This window comes from Vanessa tameamea, chromosome 12 (genome assembly GCF_037043105.1).
Source record: "Vanessa tameamea isolate UH-Manoa-2023 chromosome 12, ilVanTame1 primary haplotype, whole genome shotgun sequence".
NCBI classification, from domain to species: domain Eukaryota; kingdom Metazoa; phylum Arthropoda; class Insecta; order Lepidoptera; family Nymphalidae; genus Vanessa; species Vanessa tameamea.
In genome coordinates this window covers 12,881,291-12,905,456 of record NC_087320.1, presented here as the reverse complement: position 1 = coordinate 12,905,456, position 24,166 = coordinate 12,881,291, and the positions used below count along the sequence as shown (strand labels likewise).

The 24,166-nt window shown below is 42.4% G+C and overlaps 2 protein-coding genes across 2 annotated transcripts in view; both read right to left on the bottom strand.

Moving 5' to 3' along the window:
• Window positions 1–3: 3 nt before the first annotated feature.
• Window positions 4–6,175, bottom strand: LOC113402356 (protein toll-like). Its single transcript, XM_064216486.1, has 8 exons — window positions 5,755–6,175; window positions 3,452–4,361; window positions 3,208–3,377; window positions 2,263–2,408; window positions 2,038–2,178; window positions 1,215–1,577; window positions 790–1,137; window positions 4–715 (listed from the first exon to the last, which is right to left on the bottom strand). The coding sequence occupies exons 1-8, from the start codon at window positions 5,897–5,899 to the stop codon at window positions 89–91; spliced, it is 2,850 nt and encodes a 949-aa protein (XP_064072556.1). The 5' UTR covers window positions 5,900–6,175; the 3' UTR covers window positions 4–88.
• A 3,262-nt stretch (window positions 6,176–9,437) lies between these two features.
• Window positions 9,438–24,166, bottom strand: part of LOC113402331 (uncharacterized protein) — a 204,116-nt gene continuing 189,387 nt past the window's right edge. The window contains exons 8-24 of the mRNA XM_064216567.1: window positions 23,271–23,450; window positions 22,142–22,247; window positions 21,263–21,484; window positions 20,422–20,519; window positions 19,843–19,977; window positions 19,379–19,407; window positions 19,175–19,223; window positions 17,876–17,980; window positions 17,450–17,494; window positions 17,266–17,328; window positions 15,235–15,261; window positions 14,998–15,051; window positions 14,876–14,902; window positions 14,767–14,802; window positions 14,320–14,454; window positions 13,705–13,924; window positions 9,438–11,722 (exon numbers count right to left, since the gene is read on the bottom strand). Of these exons, the coding sequence (XP_064072637.1) occupies window positions 13,742–13,924; window positions 14,320–14,454; window positions 14,767–14,802; window positions 14,876–14,902; window positions 14,998–15,051; window positions 15,235–15,261; window positions 17,266–17,328; window positions 17,450–17,494; window positions 17,876–17,980; window positions 19,175–19,223; window positions 19,379–19,407; window positions 19,843–19,977; window positions 20,422–20,519; window positions 21,263–21,484; window positions 22,142–22,247; window positions 23,271–23,450 (1,494 nt within the window). The 3' untranslated portion in view covers window positions 9,438–11,722; window positions 13,705–13,741. The remainder of the gene's footprint in view (window positions 11,723–13,704; window positions 13,925–14,319; window positions 14,455–14,766; window positions 14,803–14,875; window positions 14,903–14,997; window positions 15,052–15,234; window positions 15,262–17,265; window positions 17,329–17,449; window positions 17,495–17,875; window positions 17,981–19,174; window positions 19,224–19,378; window positions 19,408–19,842; window positions 19,978–20,421; window positions 20,520–21,262; window positions 21,485–22,141; window positions 22,248–23,270; window positions 23,451–24,166) is intronic.

The window sequence follows — 24,166 nt, the reverse complement described above, 5'->3', positions numbered from 1 at the left end:
TTCAAACATTCGTTAGAGGTATGAGTCACACCCGCCCATCGATGTATCTCCCGCGAAACAACAAATACGGATAGTCAGTCGTTAACGCTCAGGCGGGCGACGGAGGAGCGAGCGTCTTCGCGGGCGGGTCGACGGAAGCGGGGGCGGGAGCGGGCGACGAAGCGGGGGCGGGGGCGGGCGACGAAGCGGGGGCGGCAGCGGGCGACGAAGCGACGCGCGCGCGAGGCCGCGGCATCGCCAAAACCAGCTTGTCCCAGAAATGCGGGTCGTCCCAGCGCAGGTACGTGACGGAAGCGAGGTAGGCGCGCAGGTCTGCGTCGGCGGCGGCCGCCAGCTCCGGCCGCAGGCCCGGCAGCAGCAGCAGCAGCAGGCGCGGGCGCTGGTCGCGCAGCGCGGCCGCGTACGCCTCGCGCATCTCCGCGCGCGCCCACGTGGACGCCAGGAAGCGCTCCGACAGCAGCACCAGCGTGCGCCGCGAGCGCGACACGGACTCCGCGATCTGCGCCGGGATCCACCGGCCCGGCGTCCAGTCGCGCTCGTGCAGGCACAGCCGCAGCCCCGCGTCGCGCTCCAGCCGCGTGGCCAGCTCCGCCGCGAACTCGGCGTCCAGGTGCGAGAACGACACGAACGCGTCGAACGGCCGCTCCGAGTCGTCGTCCTCGCGCAGCGGCCGCAGCAGCCAGCGGAGACACAGGCCGCGCTCGAACAGGAACCGCTGCCGCGAGGGACGAGGCGATTATTGGAAAGCGTGCCTCCGCGGCGAGTCCGCTGCGCCGGGACGCGACTCACCTTGAAGCGCTGACGGGCGACGGGACGCGTCAGGCAGGCGGCGGCCACGGCCGAGGCGGCGGCCAGCGCCAGCCCCACCAGTGCGAGGGGCCATAGCGCGGGCGAGCAGCGCGCCGCCAGCCGCGTGGCCGCCGCCAGCGCGTCCTCCCCGCCCGCGCACTGCGCTCCCCCCGCGCCCTCCGCGCCCTCGGCGCGCACGTGTGCCGCCAGCGCCCGCAGCAGCGGCATCGAGTCGCAGTCGCAGCGCAGCGGGTTGCCGGCGAGCCGCACGGAGCGTCTCCCGTCGAACAGGATCGCCGTCGTCGCCGGGTCGATGCTAACTATCCGATTGTCGGAGAGGTCGAGGACCTGCGTCCGAAAAAATCGTCTAAAATGCGACGACTCCGAGGGCGCATCGGCCGACGCGATTTCTCGCGCGCTCGTACCTCCAGCTCCGGCGCGATGTCGTCGGGCGTGAGGCGCGAGATGTTGTTGTGCGGCAGCAGCAGCGCGCGCGCCGGCAGCCCGCGCGGCGCGCGCGGCACGCGGCGCAGGCCGGCGCGCGCGCAGCGCAGCTCGGCGCGCTCGCCGCTCACGAAGCAGGTGCAGCCGGCGGCGCACGGGCCCAGCGCGGCGGGCAGCGCGCACAGCAGCGCGTGCGGCGGCACGTCCAGCAGCGCGGCGCCGCTCCCGCAGCGCGCGTCGCGCAGCGCGGCGCGCGCGTGCTCGGGCCGCTCGCGGGCGGCGCGCGCGAACCAGTACGCGGAGCAGTCGCACTTCAGCGGCGCGTCCAGGAGCAGCGACGTCAACTGCGAGTTCGATTATCGAATGATGGGCTCGCTTTTGTTGGGTCGCGTACTTTTGGTCGCGTACTTTAATGCGACGAACGTTCGAATCTGTCGGTCTGTCTGTCGAGGTCGGCAGCGCCCGTTGAAAACTTTCTTGAATTACGAGTGAGCGCGTTGCCCGCCGTGACCTTTCCGAGGTACGATAGATACTATGCCAGCGCCGTGAAATATACGACTACAAATTTTGGGCAATGATATATTTTTACTGATGCATGATGTCTTGCAGGTATTTGGTTATGAAATATCAGGAGGATTCTAATAATATTTATAAAAGCGAATAGCATTTTAATAGAGCTTATGATCTAATTTATTTCGCATGAGATATTCACGGGCACGGTCGTCGAGTAGCTCACCAGATGACCCGCCTCGATATGCGGTCGTCCCTCGTCTTTTGGAGAAAGTATATTTCGAGTGAACGTACCCGAGACGAGGCGAAGTCGTCGGACACGTTGCCGGCGAGCACGGCGGCGAACTGCTCGCGGGTGTAGCTCACGTCGCGCACGGGGTTGCCTCGCACGTCCACCGTGGTCGCGTGCGTGCGGCGCCACTGCAGGTCGTCGAACTGCAAGAGTACACGCGTACAGAGAAGGCTCCGCCACGACGCGGGGACGCGGGGCGCGGGACGCGGCGACGCAGCGACACTCACCTCCAGGCGCGAGATGTTGTTGGAGCGCAGATCGATGTCGGTGAGCGCCACGAGGTCGGAGCGCCAGTCGCGGCAGATGCGCGCGAGGCCGGTGCGCGCCAGGCGCAGCGCGCGCAGCGAGTGCGTCTGCCACAGCGGCGACATCACTGCGGCAGACGCGTTTGGACGGTACTCATATTATACTAAAGCTGATACTAAATATACTACAGAATGTCTTACAACGTTCAGTGTTACAGTCATTAGACAATCAAACCGCCGTATTTAAGGTACTTAATTGAATAAAGATTAATTCTGTATTACTTAAAATTCCTTCGAAAATAAGCCATTATTTCTCGTAAAAAGTAAAGGATAAAAAATGGTAATTGCGGGTTATCCCTAAGAAATAGCACTACATGGTATAATAAATGTAATGGCTGTATTAAAGATTTTAGCAAGAAGTTGGATATCTATAGCGCTTTCAGGAAAAATATGACTGAAAGACAAACTAAATATTCTGGTCCTGCACCTGCTAGTTCCTTAACAATGAAAACCACGTGAAGAGTTGCTACAACCGTGGAGACTTAAATCTGAAATCACCTACCTGTCCGAAAGGACTTTATTGTTTTAAATGTAACGGAGCAATGGCATAATGAATTTCTTAAAATACCTTTTGGATTGTGTACAGCGCCATCTGTATTCCAGAGATTTATCAATGACATTTTTTTACGATCTAATAAATGATGGTACTTAACTGGCTTATCTAGATTACCTGATAATACCATCAGAAACTGAAAAAGCGTCGATAAAACTAAATATAGTACTTAATAGGGCTGAAGAATTTGGTCTAGAATTCAATTGATTCTATATCAATATTTTAAAAAAAATCGTGCTTTTGAAGTGACTACACTTTTTACGACTGACGCAAATAAGAGGTAGTTAAAACAACGTAAAATATTCCAAACAAACCGTGAGCGACGTAGGCATCGCCGGAGCCGCAGAGGTCGGCGAGCGGGTTGCGGTCCAGCGACAGCGCGCGCAGCGCCGGCAGCGCCGCCAGCGTCGCCACCGCCGCCCGCCCGAGCCTGTTACTCGACATCTCCACCTCCTCCAGCGCCGGCGCCGCGTCCACGAGCTCGCTGGGGTGCAGACGCTGGATTAGTAAGTAAACGAGATGAGCATAATATTTAAGACAGCGGTCGGGCTCCGGTACCTCGGGAGCTGCTCCAGCTCATTTGACGATAGATCGAGCCGGTACAGGGCGGGCGTGTCTTCGATCCATCGCGGATGCAACGTGCGTAGCCCACAATGGCGGACCTCCAGCACGCGCAGCGCACGCGCTCCCCGCAGCTCATCCGCGCCCACCAGCCCGCTCCGCACGCGCCACACACGTAACGTGTCGACGGCCGGGCACGCCGACAGCCACCCGGCCGGTAGCGCCGTGATCACGTTGTCGACGACCACGTTCCGCAATGACGAGCAGTTTCCGCGGAGGACGGCGCTATGAGCATTGCGCAGAGTCACGTTCTCGATAGAAGGCCCGAGCGTTAAGCCGTCGACGGGCGCGGCCAGCTGCACGACTTCAAGCGCCGGCGCCGCGCTCAGGTTCACTTCTCGGAGAAGGTCGTCGCGCACGACGAAACGTGAGAGCTTGGGGAGGCGTGCGAACGCATCGGCGGGGATGCTCGCGAGTCCGACGTTGTTGAGGCTCAACGATTGTAGCGTTTGTGGCAAGAGAAGCGTGGCAGATCGCGAAAGTGAGACGCCGGTGAGTTGCAAATTGCGCAGAGTAACCAGCGGTTCGACGAAATCGGGGTCGGGTATTAGAAGTGCAGCGGCAGACGAGATAGCGAGCGAGGCGATGTCTAAGTCGCGTAAGTGAACTGCACGCAGCTCGGGTTGCGCGGGTGTTTTATCCAGCTCTAGCGTGCTGCGGACCGTGATGTTGAGCGCCTGCAGCGCAGCGGCGTAGCCTTGCGCCGGCGGTGCGCACGTGGTCAGCTTCACGTACAGAACCTTGACCGCTCTCTCGAATCGCGGCAGTACTTCACTTTCCAGGGAAACATTTTCCGGGCAAGTGAGATGAAAATATCTCACATCAGAGGTTATTTGCAGTTTTTGACCTTAAAATAATACAGCTACATTAAAATGCATGTAACAGTTTCAAACAAAGCTCATAAAGGAGAGGAGCCCTTAGCCCAGCAGTGGTATATTACAGTGGTGTTTGAGTTTAATGACAATGGCTGTTTTATTTTAATTATGTTTAAATGGTATAGTTGGTTGTTGATCTAGAACACAAAAATGCTAATCGTCGTGACATGAATTGCTGCACTGCAAGTTTGTGCAGCTATATCAGAGTATCAGAAGAGTGTTATAATGCATATTGAATTTTGTTTATTCTTAGTAGAATTATCTATTTAGACGTAGATCTTACATCACCGAATAAATACAAATTTAAAACTATGCATCAAGATACATATACAATAAAGATACAAGAAACAGACTATCTTATTGAATACAAATATTTTAGGTTTCAGAATGCTTCATGCACAGTACACAGATAGAAAACGGCAAAGGCAGATGAAATCAATATTTATTTTACACAATTATTACAGAGAAGAATTTGTTAATAGTTTAGAAATTGATTTGAATCATAGTCAGGAATGCGTTAATGTTAGTGATGATTTTGGCTTCCTTTTATTAGTCTATCCTACTCTGATCTTGAAACTCGGTCACGTTGCTTTAAATAGTACAATAATATTATGAATATTTAAGTGAGAGAGTTAAAACATCACATTGTTTTGAAGATACATAGGTAATAAAAGCAAGTACAAACAAATCTCAAGACAGACTATATATGTATTAACTATGCTTAATTTATTCATTCAACACAATGTTTATAGAAACTTTTATTAATAATGAATAAATAAATCAACAATTATAAAAACAATTACAGTTTATAGCCTCACTAATGGTCATCATTTATTAATCTTTAACTTTTTGGTACGCATAAATCACTTTTTGAATTAGTGACAATATTTGGAGCATATTCTTTCCACTAGTTTCTGTCTTTGCTTTACTGCCTCATCTAACAGACTTGGTTTTCACGTTTGAAAATAATTAACCAGAACCAGAGTCGTAAAATATCATGAGAACAAAACAGATAATCGATGTAATGTAGTACTGTTACTGAAGCTGTGCTAGAAACCCATGACTCATACAATTTTCATAATGTCACATATGAACATAAAATATTTCGTGGAATGTATAAATGAACATTTATTTAGCACATACAATTTTTTCTTAGATGTAATAATAATATTTGTTCATGTATCATGTATTTGTTAAGTATCACCACAATATTTTCCTGTTGATGTTATCATTTACACAATTTTACTAATAGCATTACTACTAGTTTATTTATATATTAATAAATGTAATAATTTACCTACCCTAAATATAGTTCTCGACGACAGGAAGGATTGAAAGTTTTACGGTAAAAGTTTTAATACAAACCATTGACTACAAAAAAGTGCTCATCGACCACGGAGCCGTTTTCTCGACACTGGTCTTGAGTGGCCCATGGAGGGCAACGCGGTCCCTCTGCCGCCGCTAACACTAAGCATGTCCAAACAAAGATCCAAATTCTATTTATTGGCATTTCTGTTTCGTATTCGCCTTAATCCTTATCCATTTGATCGAATTCACTTTCAAAACTTTCATAACGTGTTTACATATAAAATGATATTATCAAAAGAGAAATTTGTAAGTTTCCAACAGTTTTCTGTGTAAAAATGTCTGCTAAAACCACCTTTATCCTATTTTTGACACTTTTTATTGATTTCGATATCGAGAAGCAACTTGAGCAATGAGGAAAATGATCAAATTAACGAAACCACAACTTGTTGTTTCGTAAAACATAAATATTATATGCCAAATGGCAATTGACAAAATGACAGATGTCAGATAACGAGTTTACTTTACAGACTATATTTCGGTTATATATGAACGACAGACTAATACTACACCCTCCTAATATTTATAAATTATGATTAACTCACTTCCTAAAGTATAGAAATGAGGCAATAGACTGCTTGAGTGGTTTTAACCTCTTATAAATAACCATAAAGTTAAGTTAAGTAAATCAGTTTAAAGAATATGATGTTATATTACTCTATTGGCAAGAAACACATTTCTTATAGATAAAATGATATCAGACTGTGTGTTTTCACACATTCGCGTATCTTTAGATCTTCTCCTCAGACACAAAAGTGGGATATATATACGACATGTAGCTTCTGCTGTGCAAGTTGGTATATCAACTCCAACGAATGTTTCGAACTGTATTTAATATTGTTGTAAAAATATTATGACGTAATTATAAGTATTCTTACACTTCGTTACAGACATCTCGTATCCGAAATAAGGTCTCAAGCTTCATTATAAAAATAAACAAACCAGAAGATCATTTTTGAAGAATGAAACCAATTGAAATATTATATTAGGCATAATGTTATTTAATAAGGCAAATCAAATCATATTATTATTCTTTATTTAAGTAGGTTCATAAAAGCACTTTTGTATAGTTATTTTACAACCGGTTCGCAAAGTAGATTGTGCCGCGCAGAACCGACAATAATACTCAGACTTTGAATTTTTCAGTCTGGCATAGTGAAAATTTATATTAAACGACTTGACCGTTATTAGAAGCTTAAATAATGAGATAGGCTCATCCGGTTCCCGTCATATTTTACCTCTCTTTCTACCCAGGTATGTATGTCTCTTTCGCACTACCCTCTCTTTTCACCTGGCCTGGTGGGAAGCGCTAGTAGTAGTCAGCGATTCCCTTGTAATCATTGGCTTGAATTTTCCCGTCCGGTCAACTTGTGCACTAAAAGTACTTTTCAATTTGAATTTTTGTTTCAAAGTGATAATTGTGAAAAATCCAACATGTAAGTTGCACATTTATTTTTATTTTTCTACCCTATTTTATATATTGTGTGTACTATCTATTATAAAGACTTATTTTCGTTCCTTTTAGTCTAGTAAACGCTCAATAGTTGTTTTATAATGGATAACGATGTTAATAGTCCTATTGAGCGAGTTGTGGCGGGTACATCGGGTACTAATTCGCAACGCGATAGGCGGCGGTCAACCTCTAGTAGCGATAGCAGTGATAGCTCGTCCTCATCTTCGAGCTCGTCTGAATCTCAACGAGTCTCAAAGAAAAAGAAGAAGCATCGTCACTCCAAAAATCATAAACGCCATCGCCGTCTTTTAGAAAAAAATTCTAAAGAAGTTTGTGATTTAAAGCAAAATGTTTTGTATAACGAACGAAATAATTACTGCGATAATGATAATGAATCATTTTTGTCAGACGTGAGTCGTGAACTTTATAATAATCAGTCGATGCAATACTGTAGTGATCTGAATCCTGAAGTACCTAATTTATCATTTGATATTGAAACTAAAATTAATGATCCTGTTATACCTACCGCCCCTTTGGAATATATAAAAATGTTGAACGAAGTTCAACGATTTGGCAGCGAAACGTGGTCTGACGTACGATATAGTGACACACAAAAATTATATAACCATTCCCCTGGATTTATAGAGCTTGAGACTTGAGACTTAAACTAATCACTAGGACACTGTGTCAATATCAGTTAGTTGTCTATTTTTAACCGGATTTGTTGCGTAGCTGAATCCTCATGTTTGGGACAATAGATGAGGAGTCCAATGAAGACTTAACACAATATGAACTTTTCTAATTTAATAATAATCATTATTAAGATTTTTCTAAGCTGCCAATTTATAAGACCTTAAAACATGAGTCTTCTCGTAGTCGTTCTTTTTATTACTGAAGGTTGTTTCTATAAAAATCGTTCATTTTCAGCTCCCCTTTGCGCAGTTGTTATAGCGCGGCCAGTGCTCTCACTGTGCTTGTTACCTGGTCACACCAGCTGCTAGGTGTTCTGCCACCGGGTCTTTTACCTTCCACTTTGCACACCACAGTCAACTTCTGCGGGTTATTTGGTGGACGACGAGGAAAATAGACTTGTTTGTCTTCTAGCCATCCATGGTATATGAAGCATTCTTATCCGACACCACTTCACTAGAACGTCTAGATCCTTTTGCGTTCTAGTAATCCGATCCATAGAAGAATATTGAGAAGATTAACGACTGGACAATGTGATATTAGAAATCTTTCGATTCTGTCAAGCCCGTGTTAATTTATTATTTATATTGATTTATTTCTTTGTCCCTTGTCTTTGTCGGATCCTGGACAGATACGAGATACAAAAAAATCACTAACAAGTTTCTAGTTCCTTGACTTGTTCAGTTCTATCAATGAACATCACTTTAGTTTATTAATAGTGAGTCCAACTAGCCTACTCTCGTATTATACTCTCCGGACTTAGTATAGCTCTGCAAGTTCCGCCTCAGATGAGGCAAAAGTGTAGTGTTGTCTGTGTTACTAATCTTTAAGCCCCCGACAAAGACACTTGCCATTCATGCCATCAAGAGTTAGCTAGGAGAGTCTCTCATATCTTTGGATTACCCTTTTCTGTTTTGAAACGTCCATTATTTTGCTTGCATGAGATATGAAGGCGACCGTGCGATTATAAATAATGTTGTTGAGCCTTTTTTATGCAGCTGAATTATAAATAACAAAGATTACTTCTAATCCTTAACCCTCTACCTGTTTCCCATACTTGATTACACAGATCAAACATCGTTTGTTCCTAGGTATTTTTTATATAATGCAAGTTCTCCGGCTGATTTATTGATCTTAAGTTTGACCAGTGCGTCTCTAATCTCGGATTCAAGGTTATTGTAATATAAGTATGATGTTATTATTAAGATATTGGGTTCCATATAATGCTTGTCTAAGCCTTATTAAAGAGGTTCCCAGTACGTGCGCCATATTTCTGTTCATCTCTAGTTAATAATTTACCTTCACTTTCTATTGCTCATGTCCTTGCCTGAAAACTCCCTTTTATAAGTTTAACTTTTAGGAATTAAGCTCTTTTTTATATTTTTGTGCATGTTCTTCAATGTCCTGAAACATTGAGTTTAGGCAGGCGTTATCGCCTTTGCGACATAAGTATTCGACGTCTTTTGTTTTTAGGATTCTGTATCGTTAGTCAATAATAAATAATCAATCAGTGAATAGTGAATGTAATTAAAAAGACAAGTTAAAAAAAGAAAATCTTATATTTATTTTTAAAATACAAATTTATAAAGTAAAATATTTACAAATATAAAAAGTATTATTGCATTAATATTATTGTTTACAATACTCTTCAGATACATATTATAAGAATAGTTTCTACAGAGTTCCGTAGTCAGGACGATAGCACGTTTGTCACGATATTGTTACAATTTGTATTCCTACTGGTCGTTGTTATTGATACGAACTGAACCAATAATAGCGGATATTACAGACATTTCAATAATGTTTACTATTTTTCATTCCTACTTATTACATTGGTCATTGACATTTGCATGATGTAACTCAAAATCTAACTTTAGGTATATTTTAAATGATAATAAAATGAAGATTATATATTTCAGTTAATGATGATGTCGAGCCACAAATATACTTATTTGTAGGTACTACGGTAACTCCAACATCAGCGCGGCGCAAAAAGGGACTCACTCGAATTATTTGTATGATATTTTGAGAGGAATTTTAATTACTATAAAATAATAATATACCTAGACGGTAACGAAGATGACATTGGTACATATATTTTGTACGTATACTGATTACTTCAGGTGTACATTAAGATAACATATTAACGGCCTTAATAAAAGTTGCACAGTGGTTGTAAAGTAATATACAACAATGTTTTCTTCTTGCGTGTGTCAAATTATTTATGAAGGAGAGAGGAGAATCGATCTAACTCTTCACCCGCCACACAACATTAAAAGGCCGTTTAAAGTTCGCCGTTAAAAGCCTAGCATTATAAGTAAATAGTATGTACAGTTTAACTTATAATTTACTTATTATACTTACAACTTTATAAATTATTTCAATTCTATAATTACATACATTTTATGACTACCATTATTTACATTTTTTTAACAAATCATCGATAACGTTAGAAGGTCCACAATAATTTATTACAACTCTGCCTCATCGCGTGACATCATACTCGGTCGTAGAACACAAGTCGGACTTGACGCTTTAAATATAATTATCTTCAACTACTCACAATAAAGGATAAAACTTAGTCGTAGTGTGCCAGAATGATAGACGATAACAATGACAAGAAACAAACTATAAGAAGCGAAATTGAGATTGTTTCTTTTTATCAAACAATTTTATTATTTTTATTTTTATATTTAATTAGTATTAACTGGATAGGAGTTATGACGCTAAGTAAAATTCAGTAATCGTAATTATTGTCTACACCGCAAAAGGGTGCGCAACATTTTAGGTGGATCGGTTGTAAGAAATCGACTTAAACTCAATTGCAAGATTTGGGGCTTACACACTAACAAGATATATCGAATAAAAGCTTGTGAACGGGGCTGCAACAAGTATAATAACGCTTAGCAGTCGTAGGTATGCGTTTAAATGTAACATTGACTCGGTGATGCAGCCGCGGCGACGACTGCTCGAGGTCATCGGTAATCTTCAAGTCGTTTTCCTGTTAGACTTTTCCGCGATGTGTAGCGCGCTAATACTTGATGCGTAATACATAAACTTATATCTACATATTGTATTACAATGAAAAAATATGATACATTTTTTGGAAACAAATTAAAAGTAAATATTGGTAACACGACCGCATAAGCGTTAGCCGGTAGCCGTGCCTTAATGCGTAAAAGTAATTTATTTAATTAGAAGATAATAATCGTTATAAGTTATATCGGTACCGAGTTACATATTAGTTGCGTGTCACTCATAATGCAATGGTTTACTGAGTCATGACGCGTCTAGGTAAATTCTTTAGAAAGAATGTAAGTTAGAATAAATATTAAAATACATAATTTTATATATAATATGTTAATGTGTGTCAGGTGTGATATAAAATGAACCCAGACGTAATAGAAAATACGATTTCAGAAATTAATTTATGTTCTCGGCAAAAATACTCAATAGAAAATAGAACTCTTTGATGGTCTTAATGCAATACTTAAATGGCCGATTGGTACGCCTTTTACAAATAAATGTTATCGTATTAACAGACACTATTAATTTTTAAAATAAGTATTTACCTAAGTAGGTGTATACCTAATATATTTTAAAACACACTAATTATGTGTGATAAATTCCATGTGAGTAGGTATTCTATTGTATAAACAGCTATAAGCTGTAGACATAGATCAGGTTGGTCGATTTTATTATTACAACGTTGCGGTTTCGCAGTCAGGGTATGCGCAGGGGCGCGGGCGGCCGCGCGTCGGGCCGCAGGTCGTTGTCCACCGCGTCGAGCTCCAGGCGCCGTCGCAGCCACGCCAGCATGGCCTCCTGGTGCGCGTCACATTCATTAGATAAGTGATTAGGTTCTACGGACAACTAATAATTGGTAAACGGCCAGCATTATATTTTGACAGCTGACTTTTGAATTTATAATTTTACTTTCTTAGTAGATAGTTCTAGAATGTACTATAGTTATATGAGAACTTTGAAGATAACGACATTCGAAATTATTATAATGTGAAATTTAATCGAAAGCTTTAATAGTGCCAATTGTTAAATTCAGGTCAATAAGAAGTACAATTACTTTAGTATTATTTAATGCCTCGTATTAGTTGTAAGCAAGCCGACATACAATTAGTGTTAGTGTCAAATGACGTCACTTCCGCGCCATAAAATTGATAATATAGTAGTTAGTAATAAAAAACCACCTACACTGAACAACCAACCGTGTATTGTGGTATAATAATAGTAATACTCACGATGCCATTGCAACTAAGCGACGCCCAATCAAAATATATTATCCTTGAAGTTGCAAATAAACTTAATTATACAACGTACTGTACCTTTCCAATGTGCGCTGTACTGGGAGGGACATGAGGTGGCGTGTTTGTGTACATAAGCGAGCGCGTGTGTGTGTGACTTGAGAGTGTGCGAACTGTCCGGTATAGAGTGCCTAAACACAGCTGAGCATGTGTGTATAAAACAGGAAATAGTTATTATTACTATTGCCAATATGGCTTCAATCTTTCCCAATTATTAAGATATTAAAAACAAACTATTTAAGTATATATCGATGGTCTATAAGACAAACACGCTGATTTTGTAATTGCTTAGGAGAGCAGTTTTTATAAATTTCTGTTTAGGCTTCTGAGACTTAACATTTTGTGTGCAACAACGATGCATATACAATTCCTATATTTAGTTAGGTATATTATTAGCTGTGCTAACTTCCTAACTCGAACAATGGTGACTATATTCAGAAGTCACTGAAATAAGTATATTTAATTAAACTGCTTTTTTATTTTTGCTTTTGTTTGTTTGCTTTAGGTACACCATTATAATCACTTGTATGTAGGATCTATTAAAGCACATAGGCTTCCTGACTGAGTGGACAATTAAACTGAGGTCACTTAACTTATCTGCGAATATTCGAGAGACGCACAAGTAATATACCGGAGGTGCGTTTATCACTTTGTTTACATAAGAGGACGGGCAAACACCGCCCATAGACATTGACGTTGTAACAATACCGTTCCTTACATTACACCAATGTGCCGCCGACCTTGGGAGCTAAGGTGTTATAACCCTTGAGCCTATAGTTACACTGGCCCGAACCGGAACAAAACAATAGTAAGTATTGCCGTTTGACGGTAGAATATCCGATGAGCGGGTGGTACCGACCCAGACGGGCTTGCACACAGCCCTACCACAAAGTAGACATGATTTGTTGTTTTTACAATGGGTAATAACTGCCATTAACTCATTTAAGCCCATCTCGATATCAGTTAAGACAAATATTCACTTTACGAAAAGGTAGAAGTACTTAAAATTTGAATTTACATTTCCAAATTCTAAGGGCTAAGAACCTGATAATTTAGTACATTTGGCATAAAAAATTCAAAATTGATATTTTTTGCAAGTTTTTATTCTAGATCATCGATATATTAAATAGGATATTATTACATTAAAATAATAAAAAAGTATGATTCCCGAAACACCTACCTATAATATTTACATTTACCTACTTACATGAAAATATCCTGGACGAGTTAAATGCAGTTAGAAACAAACATTTTATTTCGTAACTACTTCATATCGAAACTAAAAAAAGTTGATATTTGTGAGTTGATACCCATGAATACCGCTAATAATGAGTATAGTATTTGCAGAACTATGTCTGTCTCCAATAAATGGTACCGGTAAATAATATAGTGATCGCATGCCGTCTAGGCGAGTCCGTCTTCTGGCTGAGTCGTGTTTGGGCTATGTACAGTCAGTGTGGTCTCAAAGCGCACAGCGGCGACTCGCACCTGCGCGGTGCGGAGCGGCGTCGTCGCGTCGGGTGCGCTAGTCGCGGTGCGCCTCGTGGTGTGCGTTGTCGGTGTAGTCGTCGTAGTCGCGTGGTGCGTCGAGTTCGTCCTCGCGCGCGTCGTACTCGCCCGCCTCGTCCGCCTCGCCCTCGCCCTCCGCCTCCGCCTCGCCCTCCTCGTCGGAGCGTGCGCCGCCCGGTCGATCCTCGCGAGCCGCCTCCTGCCACACCGACAACTACTTCCCGCTACTCCCTCTGCGCACTCCCTCGCTCCTCCTCCGCGACCCGAGTGGCCACGGGGTCCACCGGTTCTTCACGAGTGAACTCTGAGGCTCATCGAAGATTATTCTCGACGTTCAATTATACTACTACTAAACGTAAACGAATACTCTGTATGTTTCGACGAGTTCACTCCGCGAAGGTTAAGGCGGCAGGCGGAGTGAGAAGCGGTTAGTGATTATGTAACTACTACTAGGTCTACCCATTACTATTATTATTTTAATAGAATGTTTAGGTTTTAGTAATTTATGTTACAGGAGAACATGCATCTAAAGTTATTTCTTTTGTCGTAATAATTAGTCAAGTACATCTTGTGCCAAGACGGAAGCCGCGGTACCTTAGAGGGTCGCCAGCCGCAGCCGGGGAGCGGTAGGCCGTCGGGTCCGAGCGGGCAGGGCGCGTCGAGGCCGGGCACGCCTTGCTCGCCGCGGTCGCCCTTGTCGCCCTTGCGCCCGCGCTTCCCGGCCGGACCCTGAGTGTGACGACGAGCTTTGAGTGACATACTTTCGACGTGTAAGCGTCGTACATCGCTTTATTATTTTTACAGGATAAAATATGCAGCTCATACGCGTGCTAGTACAAAAATCTTTGTTCATTTTGAAAAGCACACGCTGAGTGCAAATGTTAGTCTCGGATTCGGTAAAGAGTATATAAGGGCATATTGTGTGTGCTCGTGTAATACTACCGTTAGTTATAATACATGCAGGATGTGTTATGAACAGAAAGTTAGTGGTAGATGAGTGGGGGTGACAGCAAATGTGGTAAACGTCCAAACGTCACTTACTGGCTCTCCTTTATATCCTTTGTCCCCCTTAGGTCCCTATTGAGCGAAAGCGAATGTTAATTTTTATTATTACATAATTGCTATGTCAATACCCAAAGTCTCAGCTTACCTCTTGACCGGGAATTCCGTCAGTTCCCTGAAATGTCGCAAGACAATATTATTTTCAGTTCAAACGTTACTAATACAAGTTCTTGAATGTGTCAAGAATTTCGTTCGAAGAGAGTGACATACGGGTAGTCCAGGGTCGCCACGCTCGCCCTTGCTGCCCGGCTCGCCCTGCGCGCCCTGCACATACATACACGCACATACACGATTTGCTAACTATCTGACTACACATTCCTTGTCATTTATATTGAAAAAAGGTATGTTTTAGTTTAAACTTATAAAGTCGTGATTTCAATTAATATATTCTATAATTCCTTTTTTTACTTGTTTTTCCGAATGAACGTAGGTTCCTGTACTACTCACCTTCATGCCGTCGAGACCGGGCGGCCCCTGCGGAACAACACACACGTCAGATCACATGGCGCTCTAGTGGCGGACGGACATGCTAGTGGTGCACATAATATTCTATAAATAGTTTTGATATTCTTACTTGCCTTCATTGTAATCAAGTGATGCAACTTTAGAACCATTCATGCATCAGAAGTATGAAATGTAAAATTTGAGACAGATTTATTTGTTCAGAACATGAGAGTCGAAATACGTATCTGTTCAAGACGGTCCCAAACGCTATGGTTCGAACATGCACCGACCAGTCTGCTTCGTCCGCCGCCTGTGCGCACTACATAGGCGATAGACGACACTGTGTGGAAAGAGTGAAGGAATGCGAAGATAAAAGAAAGACCAGAATATGCACGGCATGCAAATATTTATTTATTTTCCTTGAAAATAATTTGTGAACAACAATATTTTATGCTCTCGTGAGTATGGTACAAATGACAACTTTAAATTTTTATAAAAAAACTAAATTCTTAATTAGGTAAATTTATAGTACGTACACTTAACGTAACACGTCTTACGACATACGACATACGACATACGATACGACGACGGGAAGGACTACCGGGCGGCGGCGATACGCGCTCGCGACGAGCCGACGGTCAATAATTAGACTCGATTCGTTATCGGTTTACGCAAACACTTAGCCTAAAAATCGTTACATTTTTGTACATTCGATTTAGAACAATTATAAAAGACGACATTTAAAATACATTAGCGAAATAGAACATGACGATACACAGACGAGGGTAAAAGCGAATACGCACGAATCGACGTTAAAGTACGAAGGTTATCAGTGCGGACGGAGCGCTCGGGACTCAGGCGACGCGGGGCGCGCTCGCCAGCGCGCTGCAGCTCGCACTTCGCGTTCTCCTACTTCAAAATATAAAGTTTCAATATCTCCACAGTCTCGCTATCAACAGATTAACGGTACAAATTTGAGAGCCACGATGCACAAGCTGCTTGCGCTGACGCCGACTTACATCTTAATTTTAGATTACACACGAATAGAAATGACGAATAATAATAATCATAGGACGATATTATAGGACTTAGACTAAGAATTGGGCGATATCGATATCGATAAACACTGAAATATTATTATAGTTGTCTATAGAGGCGAGAGACTCGACGCGCTCGGTCGCACGGCAGTGTTCGTGGCTTTGTAAACTAGCAGCACCAGAGCGGGCCTGCCCCCGACACCGACACCGCGCGAGGAGGTCGTCGGCTCCTCTCCTCTCCTGAGATCGTACTCTAATATACAAATATATACTTATTTGAATCAAAATAGTTACTCTGATCGCTGAACATTTTACAACTTATTTCTACATAGATACATACATTTAATGATATATTTTACACAGAACATGAGTACTTTACATCACGAACGAAACACTACAAGGAATGAAAAATGTTACAGAAAATCCTTAAGATATTATCGACGAAGATTTATACAAGTGTACGCTAGACGAGTAGAATGAAAGTGAGCAATGATACACACGCGTCGAACGCCGAAGGAGCCCGCGGGAACCGTCGTCGAGACTGCCTTCGACATCGATGCGTTTACAATTACAACCTAAGATTATGAAAAATATCATCTTTATACAGATTTCAACACTTACATCTAAATTTGGTAACGTCTTAAATCTTAAACTTAGCCTAATTACGTACAAATATTACAATTTACAGCGGCGGCGCGGCGCGCGGCGACGCTCGCTCCTACGTGAAGGCGAAGTCCGGCGGCCAGCGGTTCTCCTGCCCACACCACGGTTAGTGTTAGTGCCACTCGTCACGTCATGCGCCGGTACTACGGTACGCAACTACGCTCGGTTAGTCGGTTAGAGGTGTGTCTGTGTGGGGAGGGGTCGGGGCGACGACTAATATTTATGTCATGAATTATCTTTTATATTATTTTACTTATTGGTATCATTCGATTGAGTAAGACATGATTTTTTGAATCTCGGCTATGTCAAATAATCAGGTAGCCGGCATACTCACCCTAGGTCCGACGTCGCCTAGCCGGCCAGGCTCGCCCGCTTCTCCCGGCAGGCCTACTGGACCCTAAACGAATTCCTTTTGTTAGTCCGAGGTATACAACATGAATATAATATAATCAAATTAAAATGTTGTGATTGAAGAATCATCTTTAGATCCGTTCTTTTTATTATAAAAATATATTTACCGGTAGTCCCATGGGACCAGGGTCACCTTTCTCCCCTCTTTCTCCCTAAAATAGAAATAATATTTCAATTATTATGGTGATAAAAAACGATATTTAAAATTCTAACTAAAAATAATGCTGCTGAGCTAAGGTCTGCTCTCCTGTCGACGAGCACATATTTTGCAGCTTATTACACCATGCTGCTCTAACGTAGGTTTGTTACCCACATGTGGTAGATTCATTCATTCATTCGAAACATTTAGCTTTTCCTCATGTAGCTTTCTCCGCAGGCGTGACCATAAACCTGCAATTTTAGATTAAAGCTCACGTGTTCTAGCCGGAGCCTCACCTCGGCTCGATGTTTAATTGTTTGACTATATATATGAACGTAAACGTTAAAAGGTACATGTTGCCAACGTCGCGGGCGGCAGCGCAGCGAGTACGTACCGTCTTCCCACGCGTGCCGGGCTCGCCCTTGTCACCCTTGATGCCGGGCGGACCGGCCACGCCGGGCGGTCCGGTCGGCCCCGGCGCTCCCGGCGGACCCATCATCTGTACACACAGGACATGCTTTATATTTTGTCACCAGAATATGAAGAACACTTTCTGGTCACACGAATACATATAATTATTATAGTATAATTATTTATCTAGAAACAAATATTTTACATACAAAGATAAATAAATAGTATTATATCTTAGTTTTGAAGTTAACAGAAATATAATTATCTTGTATTGTCATTGGCGACTGAGTTTTCGTTCGATTGGCCTCTTTTCCGTAATCATAACATCTTGTTATGTGTGCTTGAATACGTGTGCGTAACACATGCCATAATAATCACTTCAATTCAAAATTTCTGAAGGCCGACTCGCATTGCAATGGCTGTTTTAATGTTTTGTGTGTATCTCGTTGGCCGAGTGGCTCGCGTATAAGGTTGTGGTTAAGAATATCTTCATATCCCGGAGTTTGGAAATTGTTGTTTTTGTCCGAGCCATGGGAAGTATCCCTGTAACTTTCTGGTCGTGTCGGATTTGACGACCCATCGGATTTGAGAACTCTACTGTGGTTGCGCACAATATGCAGTTGGCTGGTCTTCAGTGAAAATGGCCGTCGCAAGCGACATTGGCCAGGAGAACACCATCACCGTGAATGTATTGGCAGTATGCTAGAAACCTTCACATAAGTGGCAATAACAACTGTACAATTTTTTAACTGGATCAAATAAACAGTGCTTCAACGCCTTAGTTCCGAAAGTGGTCCATATGGACCTCAAGGGGTCCACGGGAATCTCGATGGGGAACTAAGTTGCCGAGTTGGTGCTACCTATCCAGACGGGCTTGCACAAAGCCCTACCACCGAGTGCTAGTGCATCTGCTTTCAATAGTGAAGAACTAAAATGTTGGCTTGACTTAACCCACCAATGTAGGCAGATAATAAAGAAGCTCAGGGACTGTTACTTGTAAAAACTTGCTTATTCCATATTGAACATTAGTACAATGATCGAAAATTATTAATTGTGATTGGAACTAAGCCGCACCGCAAATTTCCAAAGTTTGATCTAATCTAGTAAGAGATAGAATTGCTTAGATCGATTTACTCGATTACTTTAGTCTTCTTTATCAATGCTTCGAGGGTATAGCCACCCCTGTTTTGTACAATATGTATAGAATAAAGTTTAATTTAATCTTGTGATTAAATATAACTTAAAAATAATTCCAATATTAAACAAATAAATTGGTACTTACGATCTCATGTCCATATAGCTCATATCCGGTGCCGTCTCCCTGCAAGTTCAACAGTGGGTATAAAGATTAACAGTTCTAAACAATAGACCAAATATTATCGTGCTTGGAATTACTTTGTGTATAAGCGTGTATATTATGTACGGTCGTGTGTGTATGCGTTTGTGTGTGTTTGTGTGCTTGCGTGTGTCGGAGAGGATAGTTACCTGCCTGCGTCTCAGCTTCCGGTACTTCTGCTGAGAGCCGCCGCCAACGCCGCATACAACGCGCCGGAAACGAGAAATAGAAGAAAGCGACACGTTAGGAAAGATTTGACGAGCCGTCATGTGATACTGGCTTATATTGGTTTAAAAGCGTGGTGTAATTATCGTTTATTCCATACGAGGTGTATTATATAATTATCTTTGTATGTCTGTGTATAACGGATTATGTATTTCATTTAACAAAAAGAGTAAGTATTGCGTTTCTTACTTCTTGGATTCTACTCGGTAATTTCTAAATTTCAAAGAGGTGGTAGTAGAGTAGAGGAGTTTGATGTGTCTTGTAAAATGATGATTCGAAAATGTTTCAAAGAGCCACAATCAGATCAGTGAGAACTTCAATCACATGTTATATAAGATATGTTGGATACAGTTTTTAATTTTAGACGATCGTGAAGCGAGTCTACTCACAGAGTCCCCCTTGTCACCCTTCTCGCCCTTGAGGCCGGGGTATCCCGGCGGGCCGGGCAGGCCTGGTGCGCCCAGCATGCCTGGAGAGCCCATGTCCCCGTAGTCTCCTTTCTCGCCTTTCGGTCCCATCTCACCCTGTAAAAGAAGTCACAGAGATCATTTTAGAAATTGCATTTTTACAAATGTTTTTTCCATTAATAGCCTGTAAATTTCCCACTGCTGGGCTAAGGCCTCCTCTCCCTTTGAGGAGAAGGTTTGGAGCATATTCCACCACGCTGCTCCAATGCGGGTTGGTGGAATACACTTGTGGCAGAATTTCGTTGAAATTAGACACATGCAGGTTTACTCACGATGTTTTACTTCAGCGCCGAGCACGAGATGAATTATAAACACAAATTAAGCACATGAAAATTCAGTGATGCTTGCCTGGGTTTGAACCCGAAATCATCGGTTAAGATGCACGAGTTCTAACCACTGGGTCATATTTGCATAACAGGAACTAAAACATAAACAAAGTTCCACATGAAATCCGAGAATGTACTTTAAAAACTATATATATAATATATAGTTACGACATACCGGTTTCCCGGGTGGGCCGGGTACACCCGGGTCGCCGGGTCGGCCGTCTAGTCCGGGTGGTCCCCGCGGACCCGCTGCTCCTTCCTTTCCCGATGTACCTTTAACATTATTTTAATAAATAACTTAGTTTATTTTTGTTTTATTACACTGCATAAAGATATACATCATGGTTACTAGGGATGTCATTTTATATATTTTATATGTGTTATAAAAATATTTTAGGTCATATTTAAAAATCACGTAGATATGGAGATTAAGTCGTATCAAGGAATCCATATACCAGTAATAAATCAACAACATAAAATTATACTTCTTCAGTATGAAGTATTTTAAAATACTTACGACTAATTTTCTACAAATCAACAACTAAAAAAATGAAAGCGGTACAAATTACCTTCTATTAGCGGCGCTGATCGTTCTCAAGGCACGAAGCCGACGCAGGCGACTCGCTCGCTTGTCGCCGGTTTAAAGCCACCCCGAGAAGCTATCGTTAGTCGTCACTTGTACCATCACAATCTACGCGTTACACAACCGTTAGCAGTGGGAGGCGCGTGGCTCATGCGACATGCGGACGTGCCCGCGACGTGCCTTTGTACATGCAACTCGAAAACCAATGAGGAAGTCGAACCATCGTCGAATAGAGAATAGAGATCATCGCAATGGTTTCATGAGAAACTCTAGAAGTAGTAACATCGGTCAAATGCTTTGTTTGATTTACCTTCAAACGTGATTAGAGTTCAATCGGTAAAGTTGGAAAAAATGTTCAACACATTGTTCGTACTTTGACAATCAATGTATTTTTGTCAATCGAGGAACTACGTATAAATTAAAACAGCAGTACAGGCGGTGAGACCGCTCGAACTGAGGAGAAGAAGCGAAAAGTCGAACGAGAAAGTGGCGAGTAGAGAGCGAGTAGAGAGCGAGTAGGGAGCCAATAGAAATCGAGGCGCAGGCGAGGAGGGATGCGGGGTTACCCTCTTGCCGCGCTTGCCACGCGCGCCGCGCTCGCCGGGCGGGCCGGGCGCCCCCGCCGCGCCGCGCTCCCCGCGCGCGCCCTCCGTGCCTTCAACACATCGGCATAGCTTACAAGTCTTACTCGATCACTGATCGCTTTACGTCTGACGTCACTGACACAGCTGTCCGTGTGCCTCCTTTTGCGGAACCTTCTCCGAACGTTGTAAATTCGTTCGCAAAATATTATAGCAATTTATAATTACAAGATTTTATTGCAAAATTGAATACGGTACAGAAATTTTACTTTAAGCTCTTACTCTGAGGTTAGGCTTCATTATAGACACATTAGTAGGTGTTCACCGGGTAATGTACTTACCATATTATCTAGTTAGAAATGTTAGCTAAGGTGTAAAAACACAAACAAAAACTGTTATGTAAGCCTCATCGTTAAATAAAAAGGTAAAACTAGGTAAGCTTGTGCAGGATCGATATCAATTAGACGTAAAACATATCTACTGCATTAGTTGGATTAGCGTTACGTCTGTCGGGAATGCCCCCAGCTCCGTAACCGTCAAGCGTACACCAAACATGCCACCGCTTAAATACTGACAGACGGTTCTCCGACCACGAAACGCTACGACGCAGACATTGAGATAATATTTTTTTTACTTTAATCAGTTCTACTGATCCAAGCAGTGTTCTCGAAAAGCTACGTAGCGTTACGTATGCGGCGTACGGTCTAGGAGTTAACGACGCGATGCGTTACCGGGTGGTCCGGGAGGTCCAGGCGGGCCTTCGATGATGCCGGTTGGGAATGCGTCGCCCTTCAGCGTCGTTGTAAAACCTCTCTCGCCCTTGTCGCCTTTGTCACCCTGAAAAATGATAAGGGCAATGTTAAAACAGGAAATCTTGTTGCTCGATACCATTTCTGGTGATTACGAAAATACAGTGTATATTTAAAAAATAAAAAACTGTATTGAACGTAAAGTCACCATCGTTTCGGAATGTAGTTTCTACCGAGATGAACCGGCTAGAAACTCAGTAGTTACTCTTCTTACCTTTGAAATACAAAGACATGACAGTTAAATACAATTATATATAATATATCCTGCCTGAAAGTCAATAAGTATTAGTTCCGCACTATTTTATCATCTACGTATATAATCTTATGATGAATCATTTTATGAGTTATTTATTAATGTTTTATTAACAAATTATTTGAATTTATGAATCAGCAAAGTTAAAAATATCTGCGGAATTATATTATAGGAATGAAGACCTTGCCCCTAGAAGGATTTGCTTTGCGGAGTCGGAAACTCCGCAAAGTTAATAAAATTTGGTTTATAAGCTTATCCTTACTTCTCATGTTCACGAAATGATTATCACTGATTCTATCAAAATGATAAATAACATTGTTGTAAATATATTGTGACGCAACATTGAGTTTTTCACAAAGTGGGAACTTAGTGAAAAACATTCCAAAAGGATTCTCTAACAAGGAGTTATTAAAGAAATATCCCAAATTAATTATTTCGGCACAAATAAGAATAATAACAAAGAAATACCATTATAATTATTTTGCGTAATAAACACGGAAGGTTATCTTATAGAAATTATTATTTTTATTTACCTTTTATTTAAATGATAGTATTATTAGCTTCTCTGGATCATTTTTATCATTTCATTAATTCGCCTAAAGCATCAAAATTGCTATACAAAGGAGAGAAATTGCCGTTGACGTACGATGGCATGATCACAATTGAGAGAATCAAGTCGATTCGTGTGGACCAGAACTTTGAGCGTTATCGATATCAAACATGAAGAAATATTAATTAAAAATAGTCACGCTTTCGTTCAATATAACTGGTAGGCATGTCAACAAAACTTTCAAATACCTTGTGTCCAATAGGTCCTGGTGGTCCAATAGGTCCTATAGGCCCTACAGGGCCGGGTGAGCCTATGAGTCCAGCTGGACCAGGCGTACCAGGAGGCCCCACTCTCCCCTCTGCTCCAGCTATTCCTTCATTGCCAGGGGGGCCCGGTGATCCCGGAGGGCCTGGTTCTCCAGGCTCTCCCTGTACATATGTATATTATATGATTATATAAAGCTTTTTGGTTTTTAAAAGCACTGTCATGTTTCATTTATTACGAGTTACAAGCACTGCAGTCGTCTTCGTTGCCGAAGTAATATATTACAAGAGGAGATAAGTACATTTTATATAGTTTTGATCTCATGCAGAGAATATTGAAACACAAAAGAAACACTAAGCCACATACAGCGCATGCAAGCAATAAATGGATGAATTATAGCAGGTACGAGTCAATCTATCAAACAACAAGACACGTGGATAGTTCAGGAAGAAAACACATCACCGTTATTATATAAGTAATATTTTCATGACTTTATATTAACAGGACAAAACAAATAATTTAAAATGTTATCAAACTTCTCAATAAATACTTCGTAAAAAAGAAAAGATTTAGAGTACGTACAAACTATTAGAGTAAGTTAAGGGTTAGTTAAGTCTTTTTCCTGCTTGAAAATCGCTGCTATCAATAGACTAGGTGTGAAGTAGACAGCGGTGTGGTTATAGTTGTAATGGAGGAAGTGGTAAATGAGGAGCGTGTCGAGTGACGAGATGGCAACTCACCTTAAGCTGAATGATGGATTGCGCGGAGATGTTGTGACCGGCCGCCTGCAGGCCCTACGGATACACCGCATCAGTACATGCGCACACCAGACAAGCTGACAGCACTCGGACGTGGGGAACGCGCGAGCATATATCAGAAT